This window comes from Filicampus tigris, chromosome 8 (genome assembly GCF_054856515.1).
Source record: "Filicampus tigris isolate MCC_2025a chromosome 8, RoL_Ftig_1.0, whole genome shotgun sequence".
Lineage (NCBI taxonomy): Eukaryota > Metazoa > Chordata > Actinopteri > Syngnathiformes > Syngnathidae > Filicampus > Filicampus tigris.
This window is the reverse complement of record NC_141224.1, coordinates 1,002,454-1,023,739: the sequence shown is the minus strand read 5'-3', so window position 1 is coordinate 1,023,739 and position 21,286 is coordinate 1,002,454. Positions and strand designations below refer to the sequence as shown.

At 46.4% G+C, this 21,286-nt stretch overlaps 2 protein-coding genes across 5 annotated transcripts; one reads left to right on the top strand and one right to left on the bottom strand.

Annotated features, from left to right (window-relative positions):
- The first annotated feature begins 340 nt into the window (after nucleotides 1–340).
- LOC147142887 (sodium bicarbonate cotransporter 3-like) lies at nucleotides 341–21,090 on the top strand. 4 transcript variants are annotated; one of them, XM_086038841.1, is made up of 25 exons: nucleotides 341–569; nucleotides 2,246–2,321; nucleotides 2,401–2,538; nucleotides 3,017–3,155; nucleotides 3,268–3,428; nucleotides 4,444–4,632; nucleotides 5,192–5,301; nucleotides 5,783–5,940; nucleotides 6,842–6,929; nucleotides 6,996–7,142; nucleotides 7,409–7,512; nucleotides 8,880–9,054; nucleotides 9,167–9,300; nucleotides 14,472–14,717; nucleotides 15,384–15,492; nucleotides 15,595–15,756; nucleotides 15,961–16,074; nucleotides 16,410–16,571; nucleotides 17,567–17,818; nucleotides 17,905–17,973; nucleotides 18,969–19,142; nucleotides 19,204–19,377; nucleotides 19,503–19,597; nucleotides 19,723–19,830; nucleotides 20,256–21,090. In XM_086038841.1, the coding sequence occupies exons 1-25, from the start codon at nucleotides 525–527 to the stop codon at nucleotides 20,329–20,331; spliced, it is 3,405 nt and encodes a 1,134-aa protein (XP_085894967.1). In that variant the 5' UTR covers nucleotides 341–524; the 3' UTR covers nucleotides 20,332–21,090. The 4 variants fall into 4 exon arrangements, with proteins under 4 accessions (XP_085894967.1, XP_085894965.1, XP_085894966.1 ...); XM_086038840.1 differs by having other exon boundaries at nucleotides 342–569; nucleotides 5,189–5,301; XM_086038839.1 differs by having other exon boundaries at nucleotides 15,384–15,756.
- On the bottom strand, nucleotides 10,306–13,391 carry LOC147142888 (complement C1q tumor necrosis factor-related protein 4-like). The gene is made up of 8 exons (XM_086038845.1): nucleotides 13,223–13,391; nucleotides 13,075–13,125; nucleotides 12,526–12,654; nucleotides 12,181–12,460; nucleotides 11,723–11,811; nucleotides 11,602–11,652; nucleotides 11,394–11,522; nucleotides 10,306–10,636 (listed from the first exon to the last, which is right to left on the bottom strand). The coding sequence occupies exons 1-8, from the start codon at nucleotides 13,356–13,358 to the stop codon at nucleotides 10,353–10,355; spliced, it is 1,149 nt and encodes a 382-aa protein (XP_085894971.1). The 5' UTR covers nucleotides 13,359–13,391; the 3' UTR covers nucleotides 10,306–10,352.
- Nucleotides 21,091–21,286: the final 196 nt, after the last annotated feature.

Here is a 21,286-nt window from a genome sequence, read left to right as displayed (position 1 = left end):
CTAAATATGGTGTAATAAAGTAAAGTAACTTCAATTCTCAAACAACTGTTTTTAATTAAAATTCGTTGTTCTGTATCGCCTTAGGGAAATAAATACATTTAAAATGAATCCCAAAAGCTCATGTTTGATAATAATTGACAAAATTATTATTTTTTAAAGCATTCCCGCTTTTATTTGACTGCCTTCACGAATTTCTTTTTTTTTTTTCAATGAGTTATTTCGTTAGTTAGGGTTAGATTTAGCATTAAACTATGAGAACCTTAAACCCTACTACGGGAAAGAGAAAATGGACGGATGACTCAGTAATTGTTTCATTTGTAGCTCCTTTTCTCCCATCAGTAGTGGACCATTTCTTTGCCTTCTTTACTGCGAATGGCACAGAGCCACTCGAACCAGGGGGCGTTTCTAGAAGCTGCTGTTGTTGATACTGTGTAGGTAGAATGTGAGGCAGCGGAGGAGAGAACGAACAACTTTTGTCGACCTTTCTTTATCAGCCTTCAACGTCCCCAGAGTGGAATTTGAAAATGGCACAAGACGTGAGCGAGCAGATGAGGCCGCTGCTGACATCAGTAAGTTCGTTGTTATCATTAATTAGCTAGCTAGCTGCTCTCATCCCGTCCAAGATGCGCCAAAGTCGGCGGTACTCGCTCTCCAGTGTCCATCGCTATAAAGTCTCAGATAAGTTCGTGTGTGTAGAGGGGAGAATGTTTGTAAAGAGCACTTGAATAGTCAACTTTAAACAACAAGAGTCTACTGTACTTCAAGTTGACTTTGTTTCCAGGAAGTGAACTTGGCTCGCGCGCATCCCTGTAGTTCCGAAGTCCCACAAGAGAAGTGCAACTCCTAAAAATCTCTAAAACACAGTCTCGGCTTGACATTGACGTGTCTAGTAAGCATGCAACCGGCATCTGGACTCGCTCACCTTCCATTCGGCTCGCATCACGTCTATCATGCGGGATTGTATCGTCACCAAGACGAAATTCCATCATTTGGTTTTTACTTCTGCTAAGTGTCTGATACATGAAATTTTAAATGGACATTGGTGGGGAGCAAACCTGGACTTTAACCGCAAGTTATAATTGAAAAACAAATATGACAAAAGTACTCATGCACTGTACTTAAGTAGAAGTAAAACAAAAAACTCGTAAAAGTAGTATAGTGCTGATTCAACTACTGTACTTAAGTAAGTCAACAAGTACAGTGTGTGAAATCTGCTATTTTGACCAAATGAGGGGGAGCTCCATTTATTCAGGCCGTAACCCTGTCCAATAGAAAAGTAGTGCTTTACAGCCATCTTTTGGCATACATAGGCAATTATAAACCGTTTTTAGGTGGGACAACTATTCCTCGATGGCTAGGTCCCTGCTCCTAGCAAACTTAAGTCTTCTCTTCTCTCTTTTCTAAACGTTTTGATTGCACATGGTCAACCGTTTAATGTTTCAGTATTTATTGCGAAACTTGCTGTTCTCTAACAAGGAGCTGAACAGCACAATTCACAACGATTTTGTTTTAGGATTATGATTTCCAGTGGTGCCCACTTCTATGCCTTTCTGTGACTCCTCCAGTCTCTTTGTATCACTGTTGCAAACTGCTGATGACACCCTTTGCTCAGTGGCAACTTAAGTTTGGTAAGGAAGTATTCATACTTGATTACTTCCCAGTCCACTGCTCTTGAATAGTACTTAAAGACAAGTGTGTGTGACATTATTTGGTTGCTCAGATGTATGCACTAACGCATACTGTGCAGTGCATTTGTTGTGGCATCCCCTGTTGACTTGCTTACGTCAGCAAGGCGGTCTCTGATGGCGTGGCGCGGCGCGGCGCGGCGTGGCGTTGCGTGGGATAGTGCGGTCGGTGCCCTCCCAGTGGCCCGTTAAAGGAGCCTAGAAGGAGTTCAATGTTCCTCACAGCCGCCTCACTTTGAAGTGTGGGGCTGAGGTGATTGATTGCCATGGTGATGCCGTGGCACTACACAATGATGAATGAATGAACGGATGTTGCTTTTCTTCTCTTTTGCACAACTGCTGTTGTTTAGGAGTTCCTCCCATTCAGCCCTCGCAGAAGATTGATGGCATCTGTGTGTTGCCCATCATTTATACCAGCAGTCCTCAATCTTTTGTGCATCATGGACTGCTTTCACAGAACGCCTCTTTCAGCAAAGCTGTTAAATGATTTTTTTAGCTCATTTTTGTCATTTCTGTGTATACGTAATTATTGAGAGTGTTTGTGTGTGTGCATGTTGCAGGAGGAGGAAGCAGTGCTGGACCGAGGAAACACAAGCTCCACACTTTACACCAACTTTGAGGCGGAGGAGCTGGAGAGTGAGTGTTTGACGGTCATGTTCTTCTCTTGAAGGACGAAGGATTCTATTTTGACACGTCGGTCATGTTTGGCGGTCAGGTCACAGGGCGCTGTACGTTGGCATCCGCGTCCCTTTGGGCCGACAGAATCGACGGCGCCACCGCCACCGAGGACACAGACACGAGCGGCCGAGGCAGGATCGCCCGCATGAGGATGCCTGCGAGTCACCTTCTCATGGTAGGCCTGGGTGATGTTAGTTCAGTTCAATCCATTTTTTTTCCCACAAAAATTGAATTGTTGAATTTAATCGACTTTTTCCCACATTTGCCAACATAAAAAGGAATGACATTATTCAAAACAAGTTCTGCACTTTATTTTCTATGGTCGTTGCTTTATTTCATGTGATGCCAAACAAGATTCGATTTTTTTTTTTCCCGGCATTTTTTTGGGGTGAGTTTGAGAGGTTTATTGGTTTGTAAAAAAATATTGTGTGTTTGTGTGAGCTTTTTTTTTGGGTGGTGTGAGTTAATTATGGTGTGTATATTTTTTCAATGTTGATGCAAAAGATTATTTTTCCAAATCGTTCAGCCCTACCCTTTGCCAAACTCATCTTTGATCATTTATGAGCGACCCAAGTGAAGATTGGCAGTAAACGTAGAAAACGAATGGATGGATGCATGGCTTAATTAGCCAGTCCTAACCTCTTCCCCTCTAGACACGCCCTCGCAGAGAGTACAGTTCATCTTAGGCATGGAGGACGACGACGAGGAGCATGTCCCTCACCAACTCTTCACCGAGCTGGACGAGCTGACGTTCAGGGACGGCGAAGTCTTGGAGTGGAAGGAGACGGCCAGGCGAGGACGCTGCGACGCCGCTTCCGATCGCTGCGTGCCATCTTGAATGAGGCTTCTCATGTGCTGCGGGCTTGTGTCTGGTGTGTGCGCGTGTGTATGCATGTGTGGGCAGGTGGTTGAAGTTTGAGGAGGATGTGGAGGACGGCGGCGAGCGTTGGAGTAAACCTTACGTGGCCACCCTGTCGCTGCACAGCCTGTTTGAGCTGCGCTCGTGCATCATGAAAGGCACCGTGGTACTGGACATGCGCGCCAACGGCATTGAGCAGATCGCAGGTCGGCGCGCCGTCACGACACCCACACGCACAAATAGCCACAAATTCCTCAAGTGGAAAAATGGATGCTACTTTGGCTAGCATCTTTCTTATGCCAACACATAACTCCAGTACTAAAGTGGCCACGGCGGTGTAAGGCTAAAGACCACGCAATGGCTGTCACTACTGACTGTAAATAAACTAAAAAAGAATATAAAATATATATATATATATATATATATATATATATATATATATAATGGCGGCACGGTGGTTGACTGGTTAGCACGTCCGCCTCACAGTTCAGAGGTCGTGGGTTCGATCCCGGCCCCGGCCTCCCTGTGTGGAGTTTGCATGTTCTCCCCGTGCCTGCGTGGGTTTTCTCCGGGTACTCCGGTTTCCTCCCACATTCCAAAAACATACATGGTAAGTTGATTGGACTGTCTAAATTGCCCCTAGGTGTGATTGTGAGTGCAGATGTTTGTCTTTCTGTGCCCTGCGATTGGCTGGCAACCAATTCGGGGTGTCCCCCGCCTACTGCCCAAAGACAGCGGGATAGCCAGCACGCCCCGCGACCCTTGTGAGGAGAAGCACTATAGATAATGGATGGATATATATATATATATATATATATATATATATATATATATATATATAGTTTTTGCTTTTCCGCCTCCTCTCGATAACATTCATGGCCGGCAACGGGGAACTCTAAAGCAGCCGTGACAGTCCGAAGTCCCGGACCACACGCTGGCTGTGAAGTCCGTTTTTTTTTTCCTTCTTTTCTCTTCTCCCACGTTCACCTTCCTCCAAGCACACTCATGGCTGACAATGAGACGTTCTGAAGTTGCTGAATTCTAAAGCCAAACCTGAGATAAGTGGGTGATCACCGTACTCAAGTAAAGTAAAATCACCTGAAAAATGGATTTAAGTACGGTACCGTCAGGAAGCATTTAAACTCCGTTGCTTCACACCACAGTCCTCCACTTGTTGCTGGGCAGAACCGTTGAGGAACAACAACAACTGCTGTTTTTCAGACATGGTGATTGACATCATGGTGGCGTCCGGTCAGCTGGACCAGCACGTCCAAGGCAAGGTGAGGGAAGTCATCTTGAAGCGCCACCACCATCAGAACGAGAAAAGGCTGAGCAAGCGCATCCCGCTGGTGCGATCCCTCGCTGATGTCGGCAAAAAGTATTCTGACCCTCATCTGCTGGAGCACAATGGTGAGCGGCTGTCTTCATGATACAGTTGATGAACCTTTTAGATTAGACTTGATTCATTTGAATGTTTTTTCAATAGTTATATCTGTCCCAAGTGCTACTTAGATGCACAGAGCAGCAACACCTATAAACAGAGCATACACCAATATTTACAGACATATTCCCTCTGCTCTGTTGGAGCAATCATTACTAGAGCTTAGTTGGGGGCTTCCTCTGCCTCGCAAGCCTCCGGCATGTCGTGGCGAAAAGTAGTACTACACTGAAGGCATGCAACTCTGACTTCAGACTTGCCCGTACACTGCAAAAACCTATAAAACTCCATCCATTTTCTATGCCACTTATCCATCCAATTTTGGCAAAAGGGCAAACTGTATCCTAGACTGGTTGCTCCTTAAAAAAAACAATGGCTTCAAAAAAGAGGAGCATACAATGAACCGTGATATAGCGGGGCAACGCCGTATTTATCTGAAAAGTATATTTTCCCTAACATGCTTTCAAGCCCAAAAGAAACAGGAAGTGGCGGCCACCTAATGTGATGTGAAGCTTCTCGTTGCTCCAGCAGGTCTTCTGGCATCCCCTCAGTCGGCTCCTGGGAACCTGGACGCCAATAAGGGGGCGGAAGGGGGCGTCAATGCAGGTAGTCGTGAAAACAGCGCGGTGGACTTCAGCAAGGTGAAACACCCTTTGCGTCTACAGTGAGCGCCCAAAAAATCTGCCGGGAATTGACACTCACCCCACGTTTTAAAAAGGTTTATCATTATCTCGAGATGCCGCGGGATCAACAGGACGGCAAAGCACAACTTTTGTATCGTAAATGAAACGCCTCAACTCACTCCACTGTAATATTCGCAGCATTCTTTTAACTGCTCTTTCTTCACACTTGGTCATTAGAAACGCATTTATTCATTTTTTACTTACTTATCTAATTGAATAGTTGCTTAATGAACTACTTATGTAATATACCTAATTAAAGAATTGGTTATTTGATTCATTGTGAATCAAAAAATATACACAATGGACCCCCGCACACATGCAGTTTGGCAACCACGGATTCACAGATTTTAAAAATAGATTTTTTGTCCTATTTAGCTTTTTCACTGTTATATGCAGGATTTCACTGGGTGTTCACCGCAGCCTGTCCCGTGTGCTTCAGGTGGACATGAACTTCATGAGGAAGATTCCTCCTGGTGCCGAAGCCTCCAACGTGCTGGTGGGGGAAGTGGACTTCCTTGAAAAGCCCATCGTTGCATTCGTTCGCCTGGCGCCCGCCGTGCTCCTCTCCGGGCTCACCCAGGTGCCCGTGCCCACCAGGTGAGCTCGCTCTCCTTCCGGATGGAAGGTCACATGACTTGAGTCGAGTCGCCAATTGTAGGACAAATGAAGGACTTGACTTGAACCATATGCAGTTTTTTCCTGATTACCGTTGAAAATCAGCATTGAGAAGATAGTCAGCCATTTGCGGCTGGCTTTCTCGTCCGATCGCAGATCAGGACTCAGCCTATCACGGCCTAACAGAACAGAAATTCATAGAACGCCATTTATCTTAATATGCAAATGAAGATGCATCCTTAGCATCAACAAGGTACCGTAATTTAACTTGCTATAACACAGCTAATTAGTTTACAGTTTATTTTTGAAATGTAATCACCACAGCATGTGAAACGTAACCTTTAATCTAATAACAGCAAGGGCGATTGTCATTTGTTTCACTGTAAACTGAATTAAAATTTTTAATTCAATATGCTAAAAAAAAAAAGTCCATTTATTTTGTTTCATAGTCAGAAATTAATCTGGATGCACTTACAGTACCTTTGTAGCTGACGCGCTTCTTTCTGCACAGAAGCATTGCAGCCATTCATGTTTAACAAAACAGTCTAATGTAGAGTATGTAACGGAACTCACTCAGAATTGTTTAAAAAATATTGAGACTTCCAACCTTGAGTCAACACAACACCACACACCTCCTGCACAGTTTTACAACTGCACAGTCAAGAAAGTTAGTAAATGTGCTGTCACGCTATTTTCAACGCGTTGAATTGGTTAATAATGCGTAAAAATAACAGGCGACATGACAACAGGCCAATAGACTCGATTTGTGAAGAAATATGACATTGACCATATTTGGGCATATGAGGTTTACGCCCAACAGCGACAATATGTCCTGTACATGCATGTAATTGTGCAAACGTGACTTTCCACCTTCGCCAATCAGGTTCCTCTTCCTTCTGCTTGGTCCGTTCGGAAAAGGTCCGCAGTACCACGAGATCGGACGATCCATGGCCACGCTGATGACAGATGAGGTGCGAGGTGAGAAGCTCACCTGAGTTAAAAGCAGTCTTGAAAATGTTTGCGTGGGTCTGTTGAAGATCTTCCACAATGTGGCCTACAAGGCCAAGGATGGCAAAGACCTGCTCTCAGGACTGGACGAGTTCCTGGATCAAGTGACCGTGCTCCCGCCGGGCGAATGGGACCCCAGCATCCGGATCGAACCGCCCAAGAATGTCCCCTCTCAGGTTTGTAAACACACAGGCTAAATGCTAATGCTAACAACGACAACTGTTGTATAAATGTTTGATATCCTGGTTAGGGTTTCAACGTAGGGCTCCAAGTCTGGGTTAGGGTTTCAAAGTAAGATTTCAAACAAGTGTGATGTTTCCCAGCTAGGATTAGAGCTTCAAAATAGGGCTTCAAGTCAGTGTTCCAAATTAAGGTTTTGAAGTAGGTTAACTGGCTGGCTGGTAAAATGCTAAAGCTAACAACGCCAACATTGACTCTGCAGGAGAAGCGGAAGATTCCTTCTGCCCCAAATGGCTCCATCCACAGCTCTGACATCATCAAGGGGGCGGAGCATGACATTGGCCCAGAGCTGCAGAGGACTGGAAGGTTGGCGCTTCAGTGCATCACACGACACAGAATTTGGGGAAAACAGAAATGGTATAAAGAAAAGGCTATACAGTGATCCCTCGCTACTTTGCGCTTCAACTTTCGCGCCCTCGGTGCATCGCGGATTTTTCCGAAGCATTCGTAACAAATGAAAAATGAAACAACACAGCCATGTCGGCAGCTATTTTGCAGAGAGACGCATTGTTTCAAAGATATGAGTTGACTCGGAGGCTTTGTACATACCCGCAGGCGCTCATAAAAGGCGGTGACCGCTTCCCAGCGCGAGCTCGACCAACGATTTAATTTTTCCACTCGTGTACTCTATGTGAGCTGACTAGGTACGCACCATCGCAGCCTCTCGCTAGTCTCGTCCACTATTCAAATGTGCCGTTGATTTAGTCCGAGTCAAGCCGGATACTTTCTCCTCCGTATTTATGATGATGTGTTTGCCCTCATAAAGTTTTGTAAAAATCAGACAGTACAGTACAACAGCTGTGTTTATAAGTCGTGAGCGCAGCGCGCTCCCGGCCGGCCAGCGGCACGGACACGACTTAGACATCGGCAAATAAAGTGTGAAAATGTTTGTTAGCTTTGTCTTAGGTTGTCTTAAAACAGTTTACTTTAACTACAATCCCGCTTTGCATTTAATCCAAAGGACTTTATTGATGTTATTGTGCAAAGATAAAGTTAATGCATAATCCCCTTCGGCGGCCGTTGCTTCTTGTTCGTTTTTAAATGAAGTAGGAGGCAACAAAGGGAAGAAGTAGAAAAAGCAGGAAAAGAAGAAGAAGAAGAAGAAGCGGCCGTTTTTACTTTCACTTTTCACGACGACGACAAGAGTTTTAAAGTGCAGGATTGCATAAATTACACTATGGCATTCTAGTTAAGGTAAGTCAATTTTATAATAAAAATGAAAATTTTAACATAGGCTTTAGCAAACGTTCCGTCATGGTCGTCAGCTGCCGCGGTCGAAGCTCAATTCTTATCACAGCCTGCAGCTTGGTATTTATTCCTCATTTTTTTATTTTTAAAGTTAAATTGATTATTTAGTATTTAGAAGTATTTAGAAGTGTGGGAACCATGTCGGGGGTTCGCAACAGTGTAACAGAGGCGCAAATCCCCCCAGAATAAAACTTTACAATATATATCATATAAAATAATCATAATAATAACAATAATAACTCCGACGCTACTTTGGGTTTTTTCGGTTATCGCGCCGGGTTCTGGCCCCCCATTAACCGCAATAAATGAGGGATCAGTGTACCTCCACATTGAGTGCTGAGTCCTCCTCATCTGTTTTCATCTGCCATTATCTTCAAACGTATTTTGAGAAAAAGCAAATGACTTTCTGTCCATATGTGTGCCAGGCTGTTTGGCGGTCTGGTCAAGGACATTCAGAGAAAGGCTCCTTTTCTGCTCAGTGACCTGACAGATGCCATCAGCCTGCAGTGCTTGGCGTCCATCCTCTTCCTCTACTGCGCCTGCATGTCGCCCGTCATCACCTTCGGAGGCCTGCTGGGAGAAGCCACCCGAGGAAACATTGTAAGAACCACAGACCCACCACCTAACTCTCCATAAGAGGGCTTCCGCATGGAGAAGCCCGCGGTGACATCATCTTTCGGAGACATCCTTTTTGTCTGTCTGTCTGCGGCAGAGCGCCATCGAATCTCTGTTTGGGGCATCGCTGACAGGCGTGACCTACTCTTTGTTTGCGGGTCAGCCTCTCACTATCTTGGGCAGCACTGGGCCCGTCCTGGTCTTTGAGAAAATCCTCTTCAAGTTCTGCTGGTAAGTCGGGTCCGGGTGATGTTTTGGGAAGCGAGTCGGATTTAATCGCTGCTGCCTCCCCCACTTTTATGTTCGAGATGACACAATTCTGAAGGCTCCTCTCTTCTTCTCGCTGGGCGTGATTATTGGCTTACTTCCGTTTTCTCAGGGATTAAATGCTTTGTAACATTTATTTAAACCAAGATTTTCAGATCTGCTGTCAGTTCATTATATACACCATTCTAATTGGGTCCAGAGCAGGAAGCGCCACAAATTTAGAATTTCATATGCAGGATTTAAAACCCTGGTCAGACGTTTGTGGTGTTAGCATGAAGGCCGGTGTTAGTTGTTTGCAGAGCTGGGCGGAGCCAGAATGTGGCTAATGGGTGGGCCTTGAAAAATCAGGGCGGGCCTGAATATTCCTCTCACTGTCCCGACACATCGTATATTCAAGTAAATAATGAATAATGTGAAGTTCAGATCTTCCTTAGACAAGCACAATTATACCATTCTTAATGTTCAATATAATTAAAAAAAAAAAAACCACAACCAAACACAAATTCAAAAATAATTTCATTAATTGAATATAAATTTCAATGTATATATTTTTTTTATGAGTCTCACTGGGCGTGCGGTCTGTCAATGTGGGTAGGCCCACCCATGGCGCCGCCCCTGGCGCTCCGCCTATATGACGAATGCCCGTTTTGCTGACGATTGACGGAAAAATGTTAAAATAGATGGACTAAGCATTGATGCAAGTCCACCATTCGTCAGTAGTCCGTCATTAATCTATTTTTTTCGCTCAATTTGTCGTAAAATGCCCAGTTCAAGGCTAGGATCAGTCAGATGCGTCTGGCCTTTACAAGCTGATCACCCTCCATATCTCTAGGGGGAGCCCTTGCACTATTAATAATCTCAGGTAAGTACAGCAAACAATTACTTTGTAGCGAGTTTGTGGTGCTGGGACGATGATAATGTCCTCTAAAGGGCTCCCACCACATGAAGTACAAGTCCAAAGACAAAAGATCAACTTATGGACTTTTATTGAATATTTGGTGAGTCTGGCGTGACGCTCACTGGGTGAAGAGCAGGAATCCGCTGAAGGTGCTGTGGTGGTTGCTGTTGTCCCAGATCTGCGTGTTGTGCCACAGATGCAGCGAGAGCTTGTCGCCCTGCTCCAGCAGCAGGGTGGCGCCGTTGGACGCCGTGTCGCTGCCCTCGCCCGACGGCTGCTCGTGGGCGATGAGCTGCACCCTGTCGTCGTTCTTGTACAGCACGGCGCTCATGGTGAAGTCGGTGGGCGCGTTGGCGGTAAAGCGGACGTAGTAGACGCCGCGTACGGGCGCCGTGAAATACCCTGGGGGAGATAAGCAAGCATGAAGAAACATTTTCACAGGAATCAGCGGCGGTGCATTAGTAATTGATCCCCCCCCAACAAAAAATGCTTTATAACTAGCTACAGAGAAGCTCCTCAACTCACTTCAATGTAATGATGTGGTGGTGACAAAGCACTACTTTTGTCTAAATGTAGCCCCCCCAACTCACTTCAACATACTTCATTGGCACCAAGATGCCACAAGATGGTGGAAAAGCACTACTTTTGTCTGAATGTAGCTCTGCAATTTTCAACATAATTGGCACCAAAATGCCACAAAATAGTGAGCGAGCAAAATGTGTCATCTTCCAAAGGGCTTCTCCTGTCCAGGGTCGCGGGGAGCTGCTGGGGCCTATCCCAGCTGACTGGGCGAAAGGCAGACTACACCCCGAACTGGTCGCAGGGCACACACAGACACCGTCACTGAGCGGGAACCCATCCCACGCTGCCCGCACACAACTCAGGCGTATGTAGCACTATACCATCAGTGACTCTGAGTGAGCAGTCATCTTATCAAAATGAAACCCTTCAACTTCAACATAGTTCCAAGATGTAACAAGATTTACATTTGCCTAAATGACCATTTTTCTAATCACCGGGTGGAGCACCCAAAATGTGAATTGAAGCGACTGTTGGGAATAAATGAATACAATTCCAGTGAACAAATAGAGTGTGGGTTGTAATTAAAAAAAAAAAAAAAAAAGAAGAACGGGAAGGAGGAAGGAAGGTGACCACTGACCTGTCTCCGGGTTGTACGCCTCACCAACGTTAGTGAGGACGTCCTTGAAGAGGAGCTTCTTCATTCCGGACGTGGTCTTTTGGAGGCCGTTCCCGCCCAGAGCGGCCGCAAACGCCACCTTTGGCACATCTAGAGCAAAGCGCCAAAACACACTCGGCGAGTCATTCGGGGGATCTTTTTCACAAAGCAGGATGACCGAGAGACTGACTTCTCATAGTCTTCAGCTCTGTCTCGCTGGCCTCCATCCGTTCTCGGAGTTCTGCCGACACACAACGATTAGTTCCGCTTTGAACACCGCGAGTACGTCTTGACATTTGTTTGACCTATACCTGTGTTTTCCGTTTGGAGCTGTGTCATCGAAACCCGAAGGCTTTTTATCTCCGTCTCGATGTCGAACTCCACTGGAGCTTCATCAATCCTTCAGAGGCAACATGCAAAACACGCAGCTTATCTTTTTTTTCCCACAAAAATATGATTTCTAATTTGAATAAAAAAATATTCGCCTTTGTTTATAGAACGAATAGATTTAAAAACAGGTTTAGCTTTTTGTGACCCCCAATGCCCCGATGGAATTTACTTCACCATTTCCGCCGTTTTTCCAACTGCATCAACCTCCACATAGATAATAAACGATATTTTTTAAAGATAATCAAAGGCGCCATTGCCGGCTAATCGACTACAAGCATTAACCGTCGTGGTGAAGTCAATGTATGGACTATTCGGTTCAACCCCAACTAGTACATGGACATGAAGGATATCAAATAAGTGCTGCAAGGGCTTTCCGTACAGTGGGAAAACAAGGAATCCGCTGAATGTGCTGTGGTGGTTGCTGTTGTCCCAGATGTGCGTGTTGTGCCACAGCACCATCTTCAGCTTGTCGCCCTGCTCCAGCAGCAGGGCGGCGCCGTTGGACGCCGTGTCGCTGCCCTCGCCCGACGGCTGCTCGTGGGCGATGAGCTGGATCTCGGCGTCGTTCTTGTACATCACGGCGCTCATGGTGAAGTCGGTGGGCGCGTTGGCGGTGAAGCGGACGTAGTAGACGCCGCGAATGGGTGCGGTGAACTCGCCTGGAGGACGCGGCCCACGTTGTTGACCATCACCATGTCTCAGGGCGGCGACTGTGCAGGCTTACCCGTCTGGGCGTTGTAAGCACCGCCGACATTGGTCAGGACGTCCCTATAGATCAGATCTTTGTTTCCGGACGTCGTCTTCTGGGCGCCGTTTCCCCCCAGAGAGGCAGCAAAGGCGATCTTTGGAGTTTCTGTTCAAGTCAGGGTTCAAGTTTGGGTTAATATGGAAGACAGTGTCAAAGCAGCTACATTCCACACATTGCGCTGGCCATCCTTGATGGCTTTTTTTTTCCTGGCTTCAAGTGGCGGGCAACGGGCCGCCACAAGCAGAGAGCAAAATTGAACACTGTCCAAGAGCGTTTGTGTGAAAAGAAATTGGAAATGAATGCATGCAATTATCTAAATACACAAAGTGGCAACTTCTTTCACATTGTATGCGCAAACCCGTCTTGTGTGACACGGCATTGTGCAGCCTGCGTAAATTCTGTTGGAGGACATTCTTCTGATATACCACTGACGCGCCAATATTTAATCTCCCTCACAGGGTGGATCAAATCTCTGTGTTTGTCCGTATGCCGATTTTCTGGGAAGGCAGCATGAACCGGGTTCACCTCGGACTGCGTTCAGCTCTTTCTCGGCCCTCTCCAGACGCTGCATCATGGCTGTTTCCACAAAGACACACAAGTCAAAGTGATGAGCATGCGCAGACCGCCCGGTTAGCGACGTGTCACAGTAGCAACTTGTTGGGGCCGGCGTCACCTCGTCGGTCGGCCTTCATCTCCTCCAAAGTCGCCCGGATGCCGTCCAGCTCGGCCCGGCGGTCCGGCGGCCGAGCAGGGCCGCACCACGCAACCGCCGCCGTTAGCAACAGCACAACTGCGACACGCACAAACATGATGGCGGAACGGAGATCGGAGGGCGGCGTTGCTGACTTTTGTAGGGAGACGAGCCGCGGTCTTTGCACCGGCGGCATTGGACTCGTGCTCGTCAATATTGACTTTGATAAGAGGAGAACATTTGCCGTCGTACCGGTGGATATACAACAGGGGGCCTCAATGCTTTTCCTCTACCTGTTCTCCATCTCCCTGCTGCAACACACCTGATTCAAATGATCAGATAATCAATCAGCTTCACACACCTCGCTGATTGTGTTGCTGCAGGGAGAGATGGAAAACGGGCATGCCCTCGAGGAGCGGGACTGAAGAACGCTGATGCACAGTACAACGTACACACCAGGACGCGATCAGGACTTTGCCCGACAACAATGGATGCAGGCAAGGTCCAGTTCATCAGAAGTCTGCTATTGGTTGCTTTTGTTTGAGTATGAAGAGCTGTCATGTCAAGGTTAGGGTCATCAATTTGAAATAACAAACTTAGCCAATGAACTTTTCCAGTCAAAAGCAGTCAAAAGCCCATTTCACTCTGGCCACATGAGCTGCATTTTTCACCGCCTTTTCGCAGGCTCTGGTGCTAATGTCACTACGCATCGAATCATCTGAATGCACGTGAACTTGACTGACAGGCAATCAAACAGGCACAGCAGCGACATGGAGGAACCTGAACGCGAACGTCTTATTTCTTGTCTTATTTACTATTTCTGATTTTGATATGTTCCCAAGATATCAATCAATCAAGACCACGGTTGAATCTACCTCTGTTTGGTCGGAGTACCGTGCATCTTTTTTACATCATGTCATCGCCTGCGGTTGTCTAAGGTGATGGCAGAAGCCACGACCACAGAGTGACGTTCAACACCTTGGGCTGAGTCTATTTTCGTGCCCTGTGCAAGTTTGTATTTTCGCAGACTCGTGCGAGCAGGCGCAGCGTGGCGCATTTTAAAAAGGGCATTTTGCGCCGTTGTGGGTTGGAACAGAGCTGAAATGATTCACCGCCAATTGAAGTGACTCCTCTCCTTCCCTTTAAGTGATAGTCCTTGACATGTTGTCCCGCGTGCTAAGTGCAGAGTGAAAAGGGCTTAACGAGGTATTGTGCCAAATGTGCTCCTCAGTGACTACGGCCTGTGCTACTTGTCCCTGCGGACCAGCATCGGGCTGTGGACCGCCTTCATGTGCCTGCTCCTGGTGGCCACGGACGCCAGCTCGCTGGTCTGCTACATCACGCGCTTCACCGAGGAGGCCTTCGCCGCCCTCATCTGCTTCATCTTCATCTACGAGGCCCTGGAGAAACTGCTGCACCTGGCTCACGTCTACCCCGTCAACAATGACAACCACCTGGACAATTTGACCTTCTACACGTAAGTCACACACCGGAACTCAACTCAAGCGATCCTGCCTAGGCCAGGGCGATTTATGGATTTCATTACATGGTTTTTTTCCACAGCTTTCATAATTTGAAGCACTGTTAAGTAAGACTCCCGTTTTCTACTCGTGCGCATTAGTTGTTCTGGTATGCGCTGAATTGACTTACTGACTCTAACGCGAACCATGAACGACCAATCACGGCTGACCTGCTTTCTGAAGCTGAGCCGCGATTGGTCGTCGCGAGCCGTCGCGATGTCTTTTTCAGTCGACAGAAGACAAAATGGCCGCCCCCAGAGCTGGCTAAAAACGAGTGCGTTTTTTGCTGCTTAACTTATATTCCACAAACGTCAAATTCATCAGAATGCCGCCTTTCAACCAGTGGGCCTGCTGGGAACACATTCTTGAAAAAATAGGTTTGGGTTGATTTTCACTTTAAGATGGATCAAGCAGCGGCTTTTCATACATAAATCGTGATCGTGAAAAAAAAAAAAAAAAAGAGAGAAAATCAGCAAAAGTCGGAAAACTAATTTTGTAGGGGGGAGAGGGGCTGTGTTTATTTGAAGGCCTTGTCGCTTAGCCCTATTCCTCCCAATCACCGAGGTTCTCGCATCACTTGGCATTTGCCGTCCTCGACCCGGCTTGTCGCGTTTGTGCCGCAGTTGCGAATGTTCTCAACCCGCCAACGCTTCGGCCGAGACGCATCGCATTTGGACGAGCTGGGGCTACAACTCGTCGGCCGGCATCCCGTGGGAGCAGCTTAGTGTGAAGGTGACGCGAATCCTCCGCAACATCTCGTATGTGCACTTGACGCGGAATCGGGAGACACGAGGAGAACCGATTCCGGCGGCCGAGCTTCTCTTTCTCTTGCAGCGCTGTCAGACGTTGCGCGGTGAATTTGTGGGCTCGGCTTGCGGCCGCAGCGGTCCCTTCGTCCCCGACGTCCTCCTCTGGTCCGTCATTCTCTTCTTTGCAACCTTCTTAATGTCGACCTTCCTCAAAGGCTTCAAGAACAAGAGATTCTTCCCCACCAAGGTGGGTTTCACTTCCTGCCAGCCACAGGCTTCCCACACCCAAGATTTAGAATTTAAGAAGCCTTTGGGATTAAAGGTGAAATGCGTTTGACGACCAAGAAGAGTCCAGTGGCCTTCATTGGACTTTTGCAGAGTAGCAGGACTTGGATGAGCGACAATCCACACAGGCATAAAGGAAAGTCAAGTTAAAAGCTTTGTCGCGCAGGTGCGATCGACCATCAGTGACTTTGCCGTCTTCCTGACCATCATGTTAATGGTGCTGATGGATTATCTGGTGGGAATCCCGTCTCCCAAACTCAGTGTCCCGGACCGCTTCCAGGTAACACGGAGTTCCAGACTGTGGGATCAAAAAAAAAAAAAAAAAATGCTGGGATATTGGGATTATCGGAATGAATCGGAAGGTTTCACATAACTCTTATAACCAATGAACAATGGCGAAAAGGACAATCAGTGTTAACGTCCTCCCCCCCAAAACTGCTATGCCAGAGGTGACCGATTCAATTCAATGAACTGCAAATTCTGCCGCCGATACCCGCAACATGCAGGAAGCATGAACGGTGCTGATATTACTGGCACTAGTTTCACGGTTCAAACGCAGTTCCTGCATTTGTTGTTCCTGTATTAATCAGTGATATGCGATGTGCTGTGTTTCAGCCCACTTCCGACAATCGTGGTTGGCTCATCTCGCCACTGGGTCCCAACCCTTGGTGGTCGCTGCTGGCCGCCGCCATTCCCGCTCTGCTCGGCACCATCCTTATCTTTATGGACCAGCAGATCACCGCTGTCATCGTCAACAGGAAGGAAAACAAGCTGACGGTAGGGCCCCGCCCACCACGCAAGCGCCATTGTTGCAAAATTTCCATGGGAAGTGAAGCTCGGGGGGGTTTGGAAATATTGTCAACCTGCTGTTCCTGAAAATAGCGAAAATCTGCGAGTAATTGGCACCCACCCCAAAAGGTTTGTAACTGCCAATGTACGCCACATGATGGGGGAAAAGCACTTAAAGTGAAAATCAAGCCCCGACCCCCCAAAAAAAACAATTCCAATAATATATTCTATACGCCTCCACACGGCATTCTCATTGCGTTTGTGTTTGCGGAGTGCGAGTCAAGTAGTAAAATCCACCCCTTTCTAGCCATCTCAGGGGCGGCCATTTTGTCACTTGCTGTCGACTGAAAATGACATCACAGCTGCTCAGCGGCTCAGGGAACGGCCAATCACGGCTCACCTGTTTTCTGAACCCGAGCCATGATTGGTTGTTACCTAAGCCCCGAGCAACTGTGACGTCATTTTCAGTTGGGAGCAAGTGACAAAATGGCCGCCCTCTGAGATGAACAAAAACAGATGGATTTGACCTCTTAACTCCACAGACGCACCCCACAGACACAAACGCAATCAGAATGCCGTGTTTAGACTAGTGGGGTTGCATAGAACATAGTCGTTAAAAGAAAAGTTTGCTTTAAAACAGAGAGGATCTTCAAGCATCAACACCATGCATCACCAAGCGCAAATATTTACGGCGGTGCGCTAGATTCCATATTGAAAACTTTCCATCGACGCCGATGGGATTTAACTGGGAATCGGGGGTCGTTTAATGGAAAGGTATCACATTTACACGTCATTCCAAAAAACACTTGTGCAGTAAATGCTTTATCCCTGTTGACGGTTAAAATTGCAGCAAAGAGCCAGCCTTCCATAAATTGCCGTTGGTTCAAATGGAAGGTTTCCGACTTTGCAAATTGCCCCCATTTTGCAACCGCGGCCATCACGTGCGCCGCTTAACCCGCCCGGTGGGCGTGCGCTTCCTCCAGAAAGGCTGCGGCTACCATCTGGACCTGCTGGTGGTGTCGCTGATGATCGCGGTGTGCTCCGTCATGGGCCTGCCCTGGTTCGTGGCGGCGACCGTGCTCTCCATCTCACACGTCAACAGCCTGAAGCTGGAGTCCACGTGCGCGGCCCCGGGCGAGCAGCCCAAGTTCCTTGGCGTCCGCGAGCAGCGCGCCACCGGCTTCATGATCTTCCTCCTCATGGGCTGCTCCGTCTTCATGACGTCCGTCCTCAAGGTGAGCGGCACGCCGTGCGTCTGAGCTCATGTTTCCTCTGCTCAGCTGGCTTGGCCGTTTTTACTTCCTCCTTTGCTTGTCCTCAGTTCATCCCGATGCCCGTCCTGTATGGCGTCTTCCTCTACATGGGCGTGTCTTCACTCCAAGGCAGTCAGGTGCGTGCTTTAGTCCGTCTCTCACAGGGCTAACGCCGCACCTAGAGTTGTACGGGTGTGGCAAGGCAACCCTGACAAAATATGGTCTTCTCTCAGGTCAAACGCTTCCAACATGACTGCTTTTGCAACATATAAACATACACTACAGTTGGTCTCCGGCAATGTTCCGCGCAAATAATTCCGTGATTGCCTTTGTCCGGGCTCCTTTCTAGTCAGAGCAAAACAACATGAAAATGATTCATGTTGTCTGTTTTTCAGCGGGAATTCTAGTTGCAAGTCGCCCTGACAAACAAACACGAATGAGTACAAATCATAAAATGGACCCGCCCTTTGTCCAAGGTTTCTACAATAGTCATAGTTTTTTTTTTTTTTTCTATTTACTCTTCTTTTTATTTTGTTTTGACTTTTGGTTTTTAAATTCAGTTCAGTTAGTTTCTTATTTTTTAGAGTGGGTTTGTTCATCTTTATTTGTTTTTTTTCTTCAAAAATTCTTCATTTTAGTTTAGTTTTTATTAGTTTGAGTATTAGTTTTATTTTTTTAATATATAGAGTATTTGTCAAGTGCAACATTTTTAAAAAGTCACAAAATATTGTGTTAACATAAATTTGACATATGTGTTGTATTGTGAAATTAAACTACAATTCCCACGACTGTTCAATCTTCCTTCTTAGGCATGACCCAACTGTAATACCGCAATACTATATATATCGCGGTAATAATAATAGTAATAATCATTTTGCAATAAAGGCCTAAAGCTAATCTATGAAATCAATTGACAGTGACAAAAATGAAGAACATTTTTGCTATAATTATCATTAGCTTTACTCATTTCAATCAACGTAAAATGTAGTTTGTTAGTTTTGTTTTTTCCAAAAGCATTCTCATTTTTATTTTAGCTCATGAGCAAAAAACGTTTTTCCAATTTCAGTTCTTTCATTAGTTTTTGTCAACTATAATGACCCATCCCCAAGTCTCACTTGTCGGTCTCGTGCAGCTCTTCGACCGCATCCAACTGTTGGCCATGGCGGCCAAGCATCAGCCGGACCTTATCTACCTTCGCTACGTGCCGTTGAGGAAGGTTCATGCCTTCACTGCCGTGCAGCTCTCCTGTCTGATCGCCCTGTGGCTCATCAAAACCTCTTCTATCGCCGTCGTCTTCCCAATGATGGTCAGATAAAGGCCAGCTGGCGCGTCAGTGTCACGCCGCCGCCTCACACTGTGCCTTGCAGGTTCTGGCGCTGGTCTTCATCCGCAAGCTTCTGGACTTTGGCTTCAGCAAGCGAGAGCTGAGTTGGCTGGATGACCTCATACCGGAGAGCAAGAAGAAGAAGGATGATGATAAGAAGAAGAAAAGGGAGAAGGAAGTCAGTGGGCCCACGTCGCCGTGTGACCTCGTGACTACAGTAGGTGACCGCAACGCCATGCGGCCCGTCACGATGTGTCCAAGTCATGTGACCGGAACACACGACTGTTAAATACACTACCAAGTGACCTGCAGTCCAGCAGCCTTTTCTGTCCCATTTCCCAGGATGCCGAGTGGAATTTGAAGGTGGTGGTGGATAACTCTGCGTTTGACGACGATGCAAAAGTCGCCAAGATCCCCGTGCAAAGTGTGAAACAACGGTGAGTCAGCCTCAGAAACAGCACGTGTGTGTGTGTGTGTGTGTGTGTGGGTGCGTGTGTGTGTGTGTGTGATGTCCCCACACTCACGCCTAAACGTGTGTTCATGTGTGCGTATGTGTGGGTAGGAAAGACCCATCCGAGATGAACATCTCATGTGAGATTGGTAAAAGTGGCTTCTGGAAGTCTCTTTCGGTGACAGCGGACGCCAACAAAGTTCTTAAGCCAAGCAGCAGGTCAGCTTGTGTCATGATGATGTTATTGATGATGTCGTTCGGTGTTGTTATTGGTGAATGGCATTATTATGAAAGTGCGCAGTTATGATCGAGAGAACGCTGTCTAACGACAATAAACTAGCAGTGCTAGAAAGGCTAAGCTACCATTAGCACAGTAAACAAGCCAATGTTAGCATACTCCATCGCTTCTTGCTGTTAATTACACTGCAGCATGTCGTACTACACTGAAGGAATTCTACATTTGGAGTCATCTGCATACTGTAAAAAGCCTCAACAAAAACAATAGCTCAGAAATGTGCATTGTAGTGCGGTGTGTTGAGGATGAACTGCAACATAGCTTATTCTATGTCATTGATGTTTTGGAGGATGTAATTGACGATGGCACACATTGACGATGTTGTTGTTGTCACTGTTCCCCCCCACAGTCAGGAGCCTGTGCCCAGCGTGAACGTGGCGTTTGAAGAGGACGTGCGCGTCCCTGACTTCGAAACGGCGCTATAACGCACAGGTGCACGTCGACACCACTAGAGGGTGCCACTGTGCCTCCTGAGTCAAAGTTGAAGCGGACTAGGACTTGGCTTCTCCTCTCCTTGACTACCAAAGTGCGACTTGGTTTTTAAATTCACGTTTTATGGTGAAATATGTTTGTATCATTCCGCAAAAAAGACTTTCATATTTTCTCCTTTCACCGTTATAAGATCATTTTATTTAGATATCCACTGTATAGGTAGATATTGTAGAGATAACGAGTGTATCAAGAAATCACATTTATTATATCTTTTCATGACATAACGCTTAAGCAAACGACACTTTGTTACAATGTGAAGTTGTCGGTGTAAAATTTGTTTAACCAGGCACGTTAGCCTAACCTTAACCCCCTGCAACTCATCTTGTGCATACCTTCGTGCTTAGGTTACTATACAGGTATATTGCACAGTGTTAAGGTTTAGTTAAACAATCAGTACTCCACTTTCGTCATGTGATGTCTCAAACTTTCTCAATGGTTCATTGATAATCATGAATACATCACTTGTTAAGTTTGTAGTGAAATACTGTACAAAATGTACATTGATGTATATTGACACTGAGTGATTTGGGCTTCCTGGTTCTGTGACTGAATTCGATCGAGACTTTTTACTTTGAAAGCACAATATTGTCATTTCCTGATTACTGTGGTGTCCTTTTTACTCCAATTGTTTCCATACAAAAATCTTTTCGATGAATGAACATGTCATAAGAATAAAGGTTATTCACCAATCATCATTGTGATTTACTCTCTTATCTATCTTGACCCTAGACCGACCGTAAGCTACAATCACAATTGTATCTTATTCGGTGCTGTGGCCGGTGAGCGTAGGTAATGGTTTCTAATATTTTTTTTATTCAGAGATCTTATTTGGAGGTCGAGTTGTAAAGTTCACCGTATTTACCTTGCATAGGGTGGCTACCGAGTGAC

Excerpts from the sequence above, each read along its gene's own strand:
- LOC147142888 (XM_086038845.1), bottom strand. The coding sequence starts at position 13,358 with ATGTTTGTGCGTGTCGCAGTTGTGCTGTTGCTAACGGCGGCGGTTGCG. Across the intron at positions 12,655-13,074 it reads AGAGCTGAACGCAGTCCGAG|AAACTCCAAAGATCGCCTTT; the intron begins GTGAACCCGGTT and ends TGACTTGAACAG. Across the intron at positions 11,653-11,722 it reads GCTCCAAACGGAAAACACAG|AACTCCGAGAACGGATGGAG; the intron begins GTATAGGTCAAA and ends GTGTGTCGGCAG.
- LOC147142887 (XM_086038838.1), top strand. The coding sequence starts at position 525 with ATGGCACAAGACGTGAGCGAGCAGATGAGGCCGCTGCTGACATCA. Across the intron at positions 5,302-5,782 it reads GCGCGGTGGACTTCAGCAAG|GTGGACATGAACTTCATGAG; the intron begins GTGAAACACCCT and ends CGTGTGCTTCAG. Across the intron at positions 9,055-9,166 it reads AAGCCACCCGAGGAAACATT|AGCGCCATCGAATCTCTGTT; the intron begins GTAAGAACCACA and ends TGTCTGCGGCAG.